Source organism: Pteropus vampyrus, unplaced genomic scaffold (assembly GCF_000151845.1).
Source record: "Pteropus vampyrus isolate Shadow unplaced genomic scaffold, Pvam_2.0 Scaffold1, whole genome shotgun sequence".
Lineage (NCBI taxonomy): Eukaryota > Metazoa > Chordata > Mammalia > Chiroptera > Pteropodidae > Pteropus > Pteropus vampyrus.
This window is the reverse complement of record NW_011888782.1, coordinates 31,173,978-31,192,316: the sequence shown is the minus strand read 5'-3', so window position 1 is coordinate 31,192,316 and position 18,339 is coordinate 31,173,978. Positions and strand designations below refer to the sequence as shown.

General features: G+C 36.7%; 1 protein-coding gene and 1 pseudogene across 1 annotated transcript in view; both read right to left on the bottom strand.

Moving 5' to 3' along the window:
* Nucleotides 1-18,339, bottom strand: part of CCDC191 (coiled-coil domain containing 191) — an 84,869-nt gene that overhangs the window by 41,141 nt on the left and 25,389 nt on the right. The window contains exon 8 of the mRNA XM_011377199.2: nt 10,215-10,405. Within this exon, the coding sequence (XP_011375501.2) occupies nt 10,215-10,405 (191 nt within the window). The remainder of the gene's footprint in view (nt 1-10,214; nt 10,406-18,339) is intronic.
* On the bottom strand, nt 1,590-1,708 carry LOC111736882 (annotated as a pseudogene).

The window sequence follows — 18,339 nt, the reverse complement described above, 5'->3', positions numbered from 1 at the left end:
TATGTAATTGTCTAACCACTCCACTGTGCACCTGGAACTAATATATTGAATGTCAACTGTAACTGAAAAATAAAAATTAAAAATTAAAAAGCCTCAGGAAATCTGAAAAAAAAAAAAGCCATTTACAGCTTGTTATTTAGTAATATAAATGAAACACAAGTACAAAGGAATCCCAGAAATGCTCCACTTAGCTCCAGCTTATCCTTATATTTAAGCTAAATGGAATTGTTTTATAAAATTCCTCAGTGCAAAGGGTCTGCTCATAGAGGCGCTGATATCTCAAGACATTACTTCAGAAGAAAGAGTGACTGTTCTGTTTCATCATGTCACAAAGATATATTATTTTGATTACCATAAAATAGTTTCTGAGAGCTTTTAGAGGGAAAGGAGCAAAAATAATGGGTATATAAATAATTACTTTTTAAAAGATGAATGCATGAGGGATATATTCAGCTACACTTGGAAATCTAAGGAAGACAGAAGTTTGAAAGAAAGGGAAAGGAACAAAACTTAAGTGAAATGCCAATAATTAAGTATAAGACTTATAAAAGTCAACATGAAATTATGAGGATGGATCTTGTGAAAGAAGGACTTGGTCAGGGAAAGAATCTCTAAAAACGACTAATTTACTGAATGCTTAAAGTAAATGAGTGAAGGACTGCCTTGTGAAGGAAGATACTTGCTAAAACACTAGACGTGTGAAAGGCACAGACAGGCATTTTGCTCTGATGGAACTCATTCAGAGTCTACTAGGGGGTCCGATTCATTCTCTTCTAAGGAAGAGTTCCTTTTGATTCTCGGAAATTTCATGAACATTAGGGGGCATGTCTGAATGAAATTGGAACTGCCAGCTACATTCCCTTCCCAAGGGGAATCTCTAATAGGAGACATTACGGTGGTAGCCAGTCGAGAATTCAAGCATAGCGTTCTCTGAGATCTATCTATAAATGGATGATTACTGTTTCTGAAGAAGTAAGGTGTAGAGGTTGGAATTTATGTCACATCGGGGTCAGTTTCAAGGTTTAAAACCTAATACTATTTAGATACCTACTCGATTTTATCTTGTAAAGATGACTCGAATAAATTCTCTATAACTCTATTTGCATATCCATTTTTGTTAAATGTATATAATGCTTAACATTCCTCATGGACTTTTTGGGGTCATATAAAAAAAACATAAAGTTCTTAAAGTCAGTGAGTCAAGAGAAAATTTCTATAGTTGTTAAACACTCAAATGACTTTTAACTTTTTGATTGCCACCTCAGTAAGAAAAAAATGTTACACTATGACTCAATATACAATTTATGTGTGTATGTATATGCAACCAAAACAAAAGTTTCACCAAACAACATTTACCCTTATTATCAGAGATGTACTTGGATATTTCTGTTCTAATCTATTCTATTTCTTTAAAAAATATAGTTCATCTTGAGCCTGATTTCAGGACTTACTAATGGGTTAAAACCCTTAGTTTAAAAAAAACTACTCTAGAGTCACAGATTTTTTTTTTTTTTTTTTTAGGCGCAGCAACTCTTGGTTGACCTCACAGATTGCAGGGACCTTGTCAGCTTACAATCCCCTATTTTTTAGGCCTACAGCATCTGGTCTTACTAGATGGTCTCCCATCCAAGTACTAACCAGGTTCAATCCTGCTTAGCTTCCAAGATCAGATAGGATTGGGCTTGTTCAGGATAGCACGGCCATAGACTAGAGTCACAGAATTCAACTTATGTCAGGAGTTAGATAAAACAACCAATTAATGAGAGCAAAGTCAATTAAAAAAATGAATTTTGGGATAATACTAACAGCAACTCTGCCAGCAGCATTTTTCATTATATTTAATTGCTTCTTTCTAATGAATTAATAATTGATACTCGATAAATATTTGGTGATTGGGTGATGGTTTTGTAATGAAAGTACAATACCAGTTGTAATAAACATTTATATATTATTTTACTTTGATGGAAATAAATTAAATATCTGAGATTGAATAACCTTGAAATCAAAATTTTAGAATAAGAATAATAAATCAAATTAGCAACATAAGTAAGAACAAAGCTCTAAAAATATCAATGTATAAATGATGAAACAAACAAACAACCCTATAGCACTTTACTTAAGTGAAAATCACAAATTTCTCTGATTATGTACATTGCTCTGATTAATGTGAAATTTAATTTACATCAATCTGCTCAGGAAGGCGGAGTGTGAAATTTACCTGATATATTATTAATTTCATGTTTTTACAGCATCAAGAGCCAAAACAACACTGAGGTTTTGACTGTCAAGGAAGAAATTATTTGGACATTGTAAAGAGGCAAAGAGAAAAAATATTCCTGTAAGTATGACAAAAAGACTAAACAGGAAGAAAATAGGTAAAAAAAAAAAAATGCATGTTCATTATAGTGCTTAGCGCCTACTCTGTAATGGTTAGGTAGGTGATATGAAGATGCATTTAATATGCATGTATGTGGGTTGAAGTGGTAGGGTAGAAACACAGAAGCTAGGGATCCAGAGACAAGGCTGCATCCTTGCAGTTCACTTCAGCAGAGTGACACTATTCCAGATAAGCCAATTTCTATATATTTTTAAAAGATGATGTTAAAAACACAAATATTTCTGAAAGTAAAAAATCACTTAAATTTCTTAAAAGCTCAACCAGGTGTGATTTACTTGGGTATGCTAACGTAAAAGAAATGGTTTCAGACACAGCTCCCAGATAATCAAAAAATGAAGAACAGAGTTCCTGTACAGAAAACACCCTGTCCTGGTATGCTTCCAAGTGAAATCAGGGAATTTCTGGCAAGAATATATAAACTGATCATCATAATTATATAACTGAATGCAGAGAAAGGCTGTTGCTAAAGACATAAGAATATAAAATATAAAGAAGTTTTTTTTTCTTTTTTTAAAATTATTATTTATGCCTACAGCACCTGGTCTTCCTAGGTGGTCTCCCATCCAAGTAATAACCAGATCCGACCCTGCTTAGCTTCCGAGATCAGACATCAGGCTTGTTTAGGGTGGCATGACCGTAAACCATGGACCGTGGCTCCACTGGGGTGCGAACCCAGAACCTTCTGCGTGTAAAGCAGACGTACTAACCACTACAATATGGAACCACGTCCATAAATTTAAATTTAAACTATGCTACTTAGAATCAACACCTCAAATGATACTTAGTGATTGCTGCATATTATAGAACTGAAAAGTCAGAACACTAACCATATATGGGACACTGGGCCTAAATCTAAGCCTTAGATTTCATCTCAAAAATATTATCGCCCTAAAACAAAAGCTCCACACTGACTATCCTCAGGATAAAAAGAAAACTTGAAAATATAACTCAAATTCTTATGTAAGGTTATAACACCATCTTAGGTTAATTTTAGATACCTAAAGAGTTTCTTCAATTTTTTTAAAAAGGAAATGAGAAATGGCAAATAAATAACCAATTACTAGTGATCCGATTGAGTGCCGAGATCTAATGCAGAATACAAAAACAGCAATAATGCAAACAGCTGCATTATGGATGCGCAGGTTCAGCAGGAATAGAAATGAAAAGCTAATACATTCAATAATGCACCAGGAAGCCTCCAGGAAAAAAGTGGAAGATTACACAATTGTTTTAGAGTTTTAAAGTGAGCCAGGCAATACAGGTTTGGTCCTCCTGCCTCTCTGATATACTTATGAGGAGCTTTCCTAGTTTCAGATGCCATGAAGTTTCTGGCTTCTCACCTGGATACCCAGGTGAGCATGGAGGGAAGGGTAATCGAACATGATTAACAGAGGCACTCCATAAACATTGCCCAAAAGAATGCTGAAATCAGGAGTGCTGACGGTCTATTTTTAATTCAATCTCCCGCCTCTAGGCTAGCTTTTGCCCCAGCCTGTTCCTGCACAAGCTGTTTATGTGGTTTACTAGTTTTCCCCTAAAGTGAAAAAATACCCTCTTCTCCTTAGCCACATCTTGCCTCTCTCAGAAGATGGGGCCCATGAATTCCTATTTTTAAAAAGCTCCCTGGGGGACTGTAATGTACAACAGCCAAGTCTATGTCACTCCTAAGTATTTATCTTATGGTGCCTTCTGTTGCAATTATTTTTAGTATTTGGTACAATTTTTAACTTCTCCACTTAGATTGAAAACTCCTAGAAGGCAAGAATGTTTGACACTCCTTTAAGTCCCCCTCCCAGTACCTAAGAGAGAGTCTAGGTACACAGTAAGCATCAGTAAAGCTGGTTTACTGAATGAATATATATTATCAAACCGAATGAATGAATGAATAAATGAATGCCATGGTTTGAGGGAGATCAAAGGGCCAGTTTTCCCACAGTACAGCCTGCCACAGTACCCTCAAACACCCATCACTTATATTTTGGGCACTGTTTCCAGACAATCCTTTTTAAAGTATAAGTTTCCTGGAAGGGATAAAATATCAACTGATGATTAGAGTGACAAAGTGTGAGGAGCTTGAGGGACAAAAGGAAGAGATAAAAGCATGTTCTAGGAAAGGCCCAGAGCTCTGGAACAAGATAGGGCAGGCCTGCAGGTGTTGTAGAGGTTAATACACAGAAGGACAGAAATGCTTCCCAGGAAAGAACTGAGAAATCAGGGAAGCAGGGTGGAGGAAGAGCTGGTGGAAGACTCTAAAACCTTGTTTCTTCCAATGTTGTGTAGGGCTGGTCATAAATTTAGGAAGGAAAGGAGAAAAGAGGAATGGAAGATCTGGGGCTAACTTTCAAAAAAGAGTGGCCAGATGATCACTTTGTAAGGTATATAAATGTCTAATCGCTATGTTGTATACCTGAAACTAATATAATATTGTACGTCAACTGCAATTGAAAAATATATTTTTTTTAATTAAAAAGACAGAGTGACCAAATTCCTATTAGGAAAAGCAAGAGGCATTTTTAGAGAAATGATGAATTTTAGAAGAAATGGATGAGCCCTTGGAGTGGAGGTGAGACTCTCAACACAGGCTCAGTAAGAAAAGATGGTGGCTAAATCACGAATAAAAAGAGAGGGATTTGTTGCTGCTCTAGAGAGAAAGTAAGAATAAAAAGGAAAGAAAGGAAGAAAAGAAGCCCCAAAGGCTGGACCCTGAATTGGGGACAGGCCAGTGAAAGGAGACCCAGGTGGCAAATGTAGATGCAAAAGCTGTAGGATGAAGACACAGCTGACATCTGAGTAAATGGACATAGCAAATGATTTCTATCCAGGTGGATGGGCCACAGAACCATCTATGTTTTGTCAACCTGGTAAGAGTTTAGTTTCTAACCCATTACAGTAAATGCTCTCTATCCCTTGAGCTCACTATTTAGAAAAAAGGACTGAAAATATTATCAAGTTAAATTGCAGGAGAAGAAGCAACTGAGCTTTTCATTCATTCACTGACTTACTATTCAACGAATATGTATTGTGTCCAGTGAGCTACTGGGAGAACTCTGATGAGTATGGTAAAGAGGGTCCCAGCTCTCCTGATAACCTCAATCCCACTGACATTTCTTGGTTTCTGCTTGCAGTAGCTACCTTTGACTTTTTTTTTTCCACCTTTAATACTCCAATATTCCTTCTTTGAACAAAATCATGCAACTCAATATCCTAAATCAATCTCTAGAACAAAGAGGAACAGGCAGGGAGCCAGGAATTTGTAGGAAAGCAACACAAAGTATCATTTGTATCTGATAGATCATGTATCATGTTTCTAGCATGACTTGTCATTTCCTATTTACATTTGCAACCATCTAAAGTAAATTGCAATACAACTGAAAAACATGGCTGTCTTAGGGAACCATCACCTGGATGCTATTTAACACAGCTGTGTGGGATAGGAAAAAGTATCTGACTCAGTCATAATCAGAGACCAGTCCCTAGTCCTGGACTAGCTACTCTTAACTTTATGACCTTGAGAAAATTGTTCACTCTCTCTGGATCTTACTTTTATCATGTGTAAAATGAGGGGCTGGATTAGATGATCCTTGAAGTGTCTTTCTGCTCTAAGATATTTTTGCTTTAAAATTTTGTAGTAAAAAATTATTATAAGTTAAATATTTTTTATCTCTGGCAGTTTAAAAAAAGTAGTACCCATTCTGAACATTTAAAAATAGACACCTGAAAATAATTTACAGATATGAGACAAAAAGTTCTGAGATCTTTAAAAACATTGGCACATTATGCTATTATGAAATCCCCATTTAGTGTTTTTATATTTAAACACTTTAATTGGAATAGAATCTCAAGTTCTTTAGATTTTTCCTTTTACAAGTTTCTTCTGGCATGTAAATTTCACAGGCCGCTTTTAACTTTAACATTCAGTTTCCATTTCCTTCACATCCTTACTCCTGTTGCTTCCCCTTTACAACACCTCTAGATTCCCTTCTTTATCCAACAAATCCTGCCAGCCATTCCTTTTCCAGTTAGACTATCATCCCAATCTATCATATCAATTTTTTTTTTTAACTGAAGATTTCCCCCAGCATACTGCAAAAAAATTAAATTGATTAGGTCACCCTCCTGCTTAAAAACCTTAAAGAATTTACCTTTATTTGCAAAAGAATACCTAAATCCCTTGTCCTGGAATTAAGGGACTTTTGCAAACTAATGAACTTGATAACCACATACATACTTGATGATCTCCAGCCAATCCAGATGGCTAAACTCCATGCCATCATCTTGTCTCCGCATTTCCACCTAGGAACATCCTAGTTAATCACGCAGAGCCCAGCTCAAGATCTATCTTTTTGATAAAGCCTTTCCTGGCACTATGTAGGAGCCTTCTCAGCCATAGTAATAGCAGCAGGAAGGGACGCATTACTCAGTTTATAATGCTACTCAACACATGTACTGTTTCTAGATCTTGTTCTCCTCACCAAACTGTGAGTAGTTTGAGGACAAGGGGCCCTGCATCAGTCTGCTATGTTTCCTCCCCAGGGCCTGATGCTGTCAACAAGGCTGTACAACTCCAGGGGGCACCATTCTCTTCTACATAACAATGCTTTTACATACTATTCATTCAATTTTTCACCCTGAGTGAATAACAGAATTGCTGGCAGAGAAGTGAGCACACAAAAGAATGTGAGCTGCTCTCTCCCAAATAAACAAATGGTTCCTTTTACATCCACGATTTTGGTTCAAGAATGCAGTTAATCTTGGAAATGAAAAGAACAAAATATATTTAACTTTAAGATGACAGAGCAAATAAAGTTTTATTTGAAGACAAATTCTGTCATTCACAAGAATAAGAGGGAGTTGATATAAAGGTGTTAAAACCTCTGGAGAGGACCGGGCAAAATGGCATAGATGACAGAAGCTTCACTCATCCTCTCTTGTGACCACATCAAAGATGAGATGGAAACAGAGCAAACAGCAAGCAGATTCTCCTAGGATCTACATGAACAGAAGCCCTACAACTAGGGAGAGAAATAAGAAATCACCCTGCAATGGTTGGAAGTAGGAGAGGACTAAGACATGAGGCTGCCTGGTCCCCAGTAGCTGAGTGGGACAGAGGCTACACCAGCGGAAGTTGGCAGCTGCAGATGCCTCTTAAAGGAACCGTATCCACAACTGGACTCTCCAGTGATGGACCTGTTCGCTCTGAGCAACGGCACTGGGTTGGCTGCTTGGGGATCACTAGGAACTTACAGGGGGGCATTGAGCGAGGGCCAGAGGCGAGGCTTTCTACTGACAGAAGTGCTGGCAGTATCCATGGCTCCTCTCTTGAGCCCTTTCCCCTCCCAGTGTGCAATGCCGCCATAGCTGAGCCGTCATCAAACAGGATAACAGAAGTCGTTCTGCCCAGAGGATTCCCTGAAACTCTGCCTCCCCCAACGTGCAGCCCCACCCAAGCCACATTCAATTGTGTCACCGGTGAGTCCATTGTCCTTGCTGAGCAGCACCAAAACCCACACTGGTGGCATCTGGCCTCAGTTTCTGGTGTGGCTTCTTGAAGTAACTATTAAGCACAGCATCTGTGGACTGCTTGCTGAATCTTAACAGGTGAACAAAGAGAGCACAGGCTGGTGCTAAACTTGGCCTGCAGCTGAACCCCTTTCAGGACTGTGCTGCTGGACACCTACTACACAAAGTCATGCTAATGAGATTGGGAGACTTAGGAGCTTTGCCTAGTACATGGAAACAGACACAGAAAGGCAGCCAAAACGGGAAGACAAAGAAGCAGAAACCATATGAGAGAACAGAACAGAGATCAAGGAAAAATGGAGTCAAGCAATCTAACAGATGTAGAGTTCAAAACACTGGATATACAGATGCTCTATGAAATTAAGGGAAATTAAGGGAAGTGAATTCAGTGAGAACTTTAACAAAGAGATAAACATAAAAATGGAAATGGAAATCATAAAAGGAAACTAGTCAGAAATGAAGAATATATTATCTGAGACGAAGAGTATATTAGACGGAATGAACAGAGTGGATAAAGAAGAGGATCAAAACACTGACATGAGAGAGCCAAGGACATCCAACCAGAATGCCAAGAAAAAAGTAACCAAGAACATAATAATAATTGAAGGAGCCTATTGGACAAATTTAAGGGTAACACTATGTCATAGGGGTACCTGAAGAGGGAGAACAAGAAGTTGAATATATATTTGAAGAAATAATGATAGAAAACTTCCCTCATCTGGTGAAGGAAATAGACATACAACTCTAGGAAGCTCAGAGAGTCCCAAAAAAGATGAACCCAAAAAGGCCTACACCAAGACACATCATAATTAAAATGCCAAAGATTAAATACAAGGAGATAATCTTAAAAGCAGTAAGAGATAAGCAATTAGTTATCTACAAGGGAGCTCTCATAAGTATGGCAGCTGACTTCTCAAAAGAATCTTTGCAGGATAGAAGGGCCTGGCACAAAATATTCAAAGTGTTGAAAACCCAGGATCTACAACCAAGAATAGTTTATTCAGCAAAGCTATCATTTAGAGTCAAAGGACAGATAAAGAATTTCCCAGACAAAAACAAGCTAAAGGAATTCATCAATACCAAGCCAGTATTACAAGAAATGTTGGAGTGACTTCTTTAAGAAGAAAAAACATGTATCAAAAACATGAATAAAAATGATAATAACTACATTCCTATCAACGAGTACCTCAAATGGAAAAAAATTAAGTGCTCCAACCAAAAGATAGAGTGGCTGATAAGAAAACAAGACCCTTACACATGCTGCCTACAAGAGACTCACTTCAGATTAAAAGACACACACAGACTAAAAGGAAGGGGATGGAAAAAGATACTGACTTGATGGACCTAGAGGGTACTGCGCTGAATGAAATAAGTCAAGTAGAGAAAGACAAATATCACATGATTTCATATACATGTGGAATCTAATGAACAAAATAAATGACAACAAAAACAAAAAAAAACCCCTCATAGATACAGAGAATATTTTGAGGGCTACTAGATGGGAGGGGGGTTGTGGGGATGGTGAAAAAGGGCAAAGGGATAAAGAAGTACAAATGGATATACAAAATAGTCATATAAAGTGTAGCATAAGGAAAATAGTCAACAATGTAAAAAATACGTCAGGAGGAAGAGATACTTGATTTAGTGGAGTGACTACTTTGTGAGTTATGTAGCGAATCACTATGCATGCAACTGAAACTAATATATTCTTGTATGCCAACTATAATTGAAAAAACAAAACTAATTGAATTGTACAATGCAAATATGAGCAACTAATTGTCTATTATACTTCAATAAAGCTGGGGCAAAAAAGAAAAAATCCTCTATACAAAGTGGAGAACAAAAGATGGGGGAATGGGAGGAATCACTCTTGGCAGGTCTGCCCTCCCAGATGGATGTTCCCTGTGTCCCTAATTAATATTCTATGTGCAGACAGTGATTTCTACCAATGTGAATTACTGGCATATAAACCAAACTGTCTTTTGAATTGTAAGATGGTCCAAGTGCAATGATACTACATCAAAGGACAAGGGAAAAAGCATAATATTTGCTTCCTTAAAAAAAGGAAAGCATGCACATTAGTATATTTTAATCAAATAATTTTTCTGCTTATAATTTTCAGTTAAATTTTTCTAGTTTGGGATATAACACAGGAAAACAGTGATTACCACATTTTCTACATGGATGAGATGATTCCAGTGAACAGTATTTTTAGAGTTCATTTCTGGATCCTTCATGAGGAAGGATGTCCTAGATAAACATACCAGAAGGATTTTCAAGGCACAAATAATAGTACCTGTTTTCTTCCCGAAGGTCATTTTCCATGGCTTGAGTCTCCCGCTTCAACTTCTGAGATCTTGTGTAGTCTCTCCAGGCATGCAGGACCTTCAGTTGAAACTTCCAGTCAGACAGGGTCCCAGCTTTCCCCAGCTTAATCTTGTGATCAAGAATCAGCTTGTGCCAGGCAGAGAAATAGCGTTTCTGACACTGCAATGGAAACATTTAGAAAATAACTACTGATCAGCGCTAGTGTTTCTAACGTCTAATAGAGCCCTCTCTCTTCAGATTTCCCTCTTCACACTTTTTCTGAAAAAAACTAGGAACTGTTGTTTTGATGGAAGGGGAACAAAGCACAATTACTTTATGCTAATAATGACAAGAAATATTCAAGTCATGCAACTGAGGCAGTTTCATTCTCATGACTTAAACTAGCATATTTAATCCTCATTGTAAAGCACCAGTTCTATGGGAAGCTGGAGTAACAGTCACATCTAAGATCTAAGTTAAGGGGCCTGTTTGAGAGGCTTGAAAGACCTGCTTCCAACAGTATCTCCCTCCCACGCTGTCTTAAAGTTTAAACGACTAATCATTTAACTAAATCTTGTTACTAACACCGCTGATGTCCTGCACAAACAAACATGGGAGATCCCATAAGAACAGAATGGGGTCTCTATTCCTTGGAAACAAAACAGCTAAAATGCAATAGCTTCAGTTGGGCTATGATTGACCATGATACGGCCTTGGTGAGTAGGCCTACAGAGACTAGCTACTCAGCCTGCTTGCAACCTCCATTACATGTATCTGACAACAAATCAGATAAGGTCTACTGAGCCTGAGGAAATCCTCAGAAAGCACTCATGGTCCCAGTCCAAGAAAATCTCTGAGATCTAGTCCTTGCTTACATCTTTTATCTTCACAGCAAACTTTGTTTCGACTACATCAAATTAATTTCAGCTCTTGGCCTTACATCAACCATGCTGCTTCCTACTTTTCTATCAATGGCCATATTAATTTCTTGGTCCCTTTTTGCTCTCTCTCTGCCTGACTACTTCAGGAGTCACCCTCCTACTAACAACCACTCTCCCCATACACAAGTGCCCTTCTACTGTCTTCCCAGAGCAACCAATCCTTTCTTCAGTCACAATACTCATCATCACCTGTGTATTGGTTTCCACTAGACTATGAGCATCTGGAAGAAAGGGACTGGGTCCAATAAACAGGAATGGAAAATCTGGGAGTGGTACCAAGTATGGGGAGAACTAAAATAGAAAGTAACTTCATAGGAAGTGACTTTGTGGGAGGTACAAGGGAGGCCTGATGGCTAGTTTTAAGAATTAGGGTCAGCCTAATTTACTGCATCTTTATAAAAATACTTATCTTTCACTATATCGATATTTAGTAAGCACCCACCATTATGTTTGAATTTGGGAACTCTGAACAAAGTTGTTTAAGATATAATCTCTACTTCTGAGAGTTTATAGGGAGGGAGAATATATATTTAAAAGACCAATAACATAAGGGAGCATATGCTAGAATTCTTAGAAATAGCCCATTCGGCCACAAATATTTTCATAGGAAACCAGTTATATTTCCATTTAGACAAACTACAAAATATTGTTTATTTCCCATCAGGAGAAACCATGGAAAACTTTAAAAAGCCCTTGTTCCTTTTCCATTATGTCACACGAGAGTACATTTTTCAGACTTTTGCCTTAGATCCAATGGAAGGAGAGAGAGGAAGGGAAGAAGGGAGGAAGCCAGGAATGGAGGAAGGGAGATTTGCTGAATATAGCATATGCCTTCAGTCATAACAAAGAAAAAAACACACAGCTGCCAGGTTGAGGGGGTATGCTTTTCCATTATTAATTTTTATCTATCTCACGAAATATAGCATGAAAAAAAAACCAGTATAAACTTGTGTGCTATAGTCAAAAGAACATATCCTGTGTCTACTTACCAGATTCATTTAAGAGGTTCCTCTTGAATGACTTAATTTGAACTTCTAGGCTAATTCTAATGATGAAGTAGCACAAACATAATCTACCTAACAATAATAACATTATTAATAGTGCCCTTCTTGGATTTCTATAATCCTTTTCTCTGTAAAGTTCAAAGCACCCTTCATGTACTATTTTATTAATTCGTAGACTATCATTATAAAATGGAGACTGAGGATATTATTATGATTTACACCTTACCAAGCTAAACTTCAAGTATGAAAGGGTTAATAACTAAATTTACAAAGTGAAGAATTAGTGGTAGATCTAAGGCTAAAACTAAAACATTCCGGCATCCTGATGACTCTAATCTCTTAGGAAAAAAGTTTCTCCTAAAAAAAAAAGCAAGTTCTTTACTTGTTTTATTTCGAAAGAGAGAGAACTTGATATATAATTTACTATGGGTAGAAAAGCACTGCTAGAACTTGTCTGAATTTAAGAGGGAGAAAATTTGAGTTTATAAACGCTATAGTCAATATATTTCTTTAAAATATATTTGAGTCAATATATTTCTTTAAAAATACTTAAAGAAACTTTACGTAAACTTAAACTTTACTTAAGTTTAAACTCTGAGAGCAAAATGATCAGTTTTAAAGGTCTATCATTCAGTTTCACTGCACAGAAGTTAATAGCAGCAAAATGACAGACTCATACAGCAATTGCTTTCTTGATTTTTTTTGGGAAAAAATTGTTTTTTTTCTCCTGCCTTCTCAAAATACAATCCTATTAAAATTTAAATAAAAAAAATAAAATTATGAATCAAGGATAACTGTTCAGTTATTCTTTACTCACAACCAATATTATTCAAGCAAACAGAAATACCATAAACGTGCTTGGAAAAAAATATTTGGGGAGGGAAAACACTGTCCGTCTTCTCTGGGAAAAGATGCTAGCTAGCACTCTGCTTTATTTAGAAGGGACAAGAAGGGGTGTACTCCATAGTCCTGATCTATTTATTCTATTACGCAGCTATTCCTTTTGTTCCCAGGTCAGTTTCTCCTCTGCAGTTATTATACACTCTGGAATTACAATAGTGCTTTATCCCTTTGCTCTTTGAAACAGAACTATTATTTAAAACTACAACTGGGTTGAAAGAGGAATATATTCTTTTTAAACCGCAAGAACTTAAAGTTTCAACTAGCCAGACAAACAATTAGTCTGACCTACCTCCATTTCTTACCTAGTTCAGTTATTTCTGCACGTTTTTATTCTGATAGATTTTCAAATATAGTCATGCATTCTTTTATTAACTTCCACATCTCTTTACATCGTTGTGGCGATAATTAAGGCTTGGTACAGGTTAAAAAAATACTGAAAATCACTGTGGGAAGGATTGTTCCTAAGTTATATCTATAATAATTTTTAAAATAAAATACTACAAAGTGAAATTTAGAAACTTTCTCAGTGAAATGCTTTTCTCCTCTCAAAATCTTCTACAAGACACCATTTGGTTGTTAAGGATTCCACTCAAGAGAAGAAATGACAGTTTGCCCTGCTAAATTTATTACCTGCACTGAAGTTGCCCTCTTTTTGTTGGCAGGAAAAGCTCTTCCCTGAAGTGTAATCACACTGCTGTCACCGGGAATGATTGACGTTAGGTGGAACAGCAATTTGCTATCTAATCTTCATTGTAATTCTAACCCTGTCACTAGAGATGCTTGTTCTGATTAATAAGTGGGTAACTCATCAAAATTCCTCAGCTATTTCCCTTTTGTCAGAAAGCTCAGTGATAATTGCATCAAAATTCTCTGTCATAGAGAAATAAACAATGAATTGTAAAGAGGACAAAAAATGTCAACAAGTTTACAATTTATTTCTGCCAAATGGAACTAACTGTAGTGCCACTAGTGGTCTAGGGTAGTTGGCTACACTCCCCCAAGGGCTCCAAAGGACTCCTTGCTGTTTCAGGCCAAAAGGAACAGATACCCTATTACTACAGAGAAGCAATCCCCAACTTTTTCCCTTTTGGGAATAACTATAGCTTGGCAAAAGACCCCCCAGACTACATGAAGTGTCTGGGTGTTCGGGGGAAAAGGATCTTTATAGTGACAAATAAATGCCTCTGGGAAGGAGCAGCACTGAAAAGAAGCACCCTGTGAACCACCCTATTCCTGATTTTTATAATTTTCAAAAGAAAACAGAGGAAATCATTGCGTCCCTTATCCCCCAATCACATATATACCTATAAATAATCACATTAGGGAAAATACATTCAGTTCTCACCACACAGTGCCAAGACTTGCATTTACTTTTGAGTTCCAAGGAAAAACCTAGAGGCCTAACCTTAGACAGCCACTGCTGTGTGAAATGCTACCTATGTCTACTGGGTATAGACAAAAAGCCACTTTTGTTATATCCTGGAAGAAGAGATGTTCATTTTATTTTTGTATTTACATTTTTTCTACATCCTTTTATAAAATTTAAAAATGCTATTACAGAAATTTAACAAATATACCCCAAAGCAGAGCAGAATAATAAACACCTCACTCAGCTTTAAAAATTATCAACATTTTTCTAATCCTGTTTCATCTCTCCTCCACCCACTTTTTTTTTTCTGGTGCATTTAAAAATAAATCCCAGACATTAGACATTATATCATTTCACCCATAAATGCATCAATATGTATTGCTAACTTAAGGATATTGTGTAAATTCTTAAATCCGCTAAGAAGTTTCAATCAATAATATTACTGTAATTATCTAATTCTGCTTTACTTTAGAAGTAGTAGAATTTCAAAAAGCAATTGCTTAATCTTGCCATATGGTAAATTCTTAAACAATAAAACTCTCTGGGATCTTTTTAAGTAAAATGACCATATCACAGCCTACAACCTGACTATTCATTAAGATAAAGTGCCTTTTCCCAACATAGCCTGGACCAGTTTTCATGACCTCATGTCTTTAAGAGGAAAGGTTGACCTATCGTTGCCAATAACCTCTTTCCTTTCCTTTTTCTTCCCCTTTTAGATCTTCCTCCTCCTCTCTATGATTCTCCACTCCCTGCCCATTCTCTCCCATTTCCAGCCATACACATGCATAAACTATGTCAAAAGTACGGCTTACCTCAGAATATATTAGACAAATGCCTGATTCAGCTCTAGGGTAGTCTGACAGTAAGACAAAGATGTGATGTCATTTGTTCCTCATCCACATGCTTCTCAAGATCCTCATAAACATTCACCTGAAATATCTAGTGTTTAGGGGAAAAAGATATTCTTCTCTGTACAAGTTTAGAGAATCGACTTTATTTATGCCAAAGGCTCTTTCCTTAATTTTTTAAAAGCAGAAATTAATCAATATTTTTTTCAAAAGACAAAAAGAAACTATACATACATGAATGAAACCTTTGGGATCAAAAAAGCCTTCGTGGTATTTTGAAATGTAAAAACACTATTGCAATGTTTTGGTAAACTGGCCTTCACTGTCCCTTCTGTGAGAATGGGAAACCTGGATTACTTGTACGGTGGAGGTAAGAAAGAATATAATAAAATAAACAACCTCCTTACCAATACTAAAATTTTACTCGGAAATTTTCCAGAGAGTTGCTACAGAAAATAACATATATAACGCTTCGAATCCTAAAATGTATACCACACATGTTCTTGGCAGAAAGCTTCAAGGAGAGTTACATTAATTCCGAAATTCTTCATGTGTGTGCCCAACATTTCCCTTTCTCTGTAGTTTTATTTGCAAAGAGGCTTTTCCTTCATTTCCTTCCCCAAACAGAGAACACTGCTGAGAGAATGGTTGCTATGTTTCAGCTCAGAAAAGGTTTTGCTTTAGTAGTGTGTAGGCAGTCCTGATGAAACTAAGATCTTTGGGAAGGAATCATACTATAGAAATGAGGTACTTAATCGCAGTTTTCAACATCTTATCAGAAAAAAGTCCAGGCTTCTTTTCCATATATCTCCACATTTCCTTGGTTTAGTTTGGGGTAGCCTTTCAGAAGGCGTTATTCCACAAACAGCATTAACAACTTTGGGTCATTATTACCTTACTGCCTAAGAGAAAAACCTAACCAAATAAGCAATTTTGGTTTCCCCACAGAATTAAGATTTAGGTTAATGTCAACTCATCTTTCATTGTTCTCTTCAATTTTCATAAGCAGGAAAGATCAGAGACTTTCCTATTAAGGAAAAATAAAATGCATTTCAGAATAGGGTGAGAATTAAGAAGGCCATTTTCCAAACGGTATAAGAATTTCATAGTTAATCTCTTGTTGTTTCTGCTAATTAGCAATGACATGTAGATTGCTGAACCTCCCCAAGAGATTTCACCACAAGATCAAAGAGAAAATAGGATAGCCTAAAAGTAGAACACTTCTATAAAAAAATAGATGTTTTTGATAAAACAAAAAGATCTAGAAATGAAATGTGTGGGGAAGATGGATAAATAGTGCTGTACCTGAACTTGTGTTTTGATAAGAGAGCCTGCTCTGTTTTTTTCAGACAGTTTCCTATTAAATATGATACAAATGTGATAAGAAATTTTTGGGGGGAGCAGATACAATCCAGAGTCAAAGCACAAAGAGTACAGGAATTAAAGGAGCCTGAACTAGAGCAACTCCCAGAAACAAATACTTTAGTCTTCCCGCAAGTTCTTTAGATAGCCTGCTGCTAGATTTGTGCCAGTGAACCACTCTGAGGGTGCTGACAAGAGCTTCCTGTTATCTAGCTGCTCACTCCGAGGGAGCTAGGCATATCCCCGCTTTTTATCCTGTGGTCATATTTAGGCTGCTGAGTATCCAAGTTTCATTACCCAAGGGCAGCTTCAGGATCCTTAAGAACCAGACTAGGTATGTAGACTGGGACCAAGATAATGTGGACTAAGCCTTGTTACTCTAGTGGCGTTAACCAGAGGACCATCTGTCTCCAGCCAAGTCAATGTAAAAGCCTGAGGAGATTGGTAGGTAGATTTTTCCCAAGTCTCAGTGCCACTCATATACACTGGAGAAATCTAAGTTAGAAGTTCAGTAATAATCTTACAAATGGATAACATAATCATACTGAAGGGAAAAGAGAAGAAAAGAACTGACCTAAGTAATTTTGAAAAATAATATTTTGGCTAAATACAAAAATATTCAAAAGGCTAAATACAAAAATAACTGTATAAATATTATATTCTAATTAGTAAATTTGTTTTTACAGCAATATGGGTTAGCAATTCTGAAACTATAATATAATAAGATTAAACAAATAAGTAAATATATTTTATATAATAAGCTTCAGGTTTCTCACTGTCAGAGAAAGAAGTCATAGACAAGCAAAAAGGGAAGGCTACACTGAAACCTATGGTGCTGGATTAGAGTTGAAATTAGACGGATATAGATAGATATAGAAATAAATTAGTTAAAGATAAGGAAGGGGGAAGGATAGCATGATCCTTGTGTTGTTGCGCTAGAATTAGAGGTATCAGCATGAACTTATGGATTTTAATATGTATACAGATAGACAGACACAGAAATAAACATAATGTGTGTGCATGTGTGGGTTAGTAGACATCCATACATTTCCCAGTACTGTTTGCTGAGAGGGCCCAGAAACATGACACCCCAGTAGCAGTGAGCACACCTAGCACCCAGGTCTTGGTTTCTAAATATTATTCTCCAATAAAAGGAACCTGGGTTCCACGTAGAAGTGGTTGAAACCAAGGTTAGGGCAGGGAAAATACAAGAGCCTGAAGTATCTCGTGGTGACAGAAAGAAAGGAAGTGCCCCGAAAAGGACGGTAGCATTTTAAAAGGGCAAAAGAGTCAACCTGAAAGATTTTGGCCAAAGTTAGAACACTTTGAGTAACAAAGTGAACAACAATAATATTAGATTATAATCCACAGAATAAAATAAATATTTATGACCCTATACTGATACTAATAAATAACTGAATAAATGAATAAATAAATATATGGGGGAGAAGGGCCAGTTTTTCTTTCTAGAAGACTTTTGATTAATAAATGAAGAAATGAGAGAAATACAAAATCATCATTAGACAAATACCACATTAATAATTGTTACAGGCAAGAGTCACCAATGGATGCTAAAATTAATAAGTGAAAGTAAGAATAAGCAAGATAGTAGCATAGTTTCATAATATTTCCTCTAAGACATTTATGAATTACAAAGTGAAAAATAGTAACTTTCCAGTGGGGA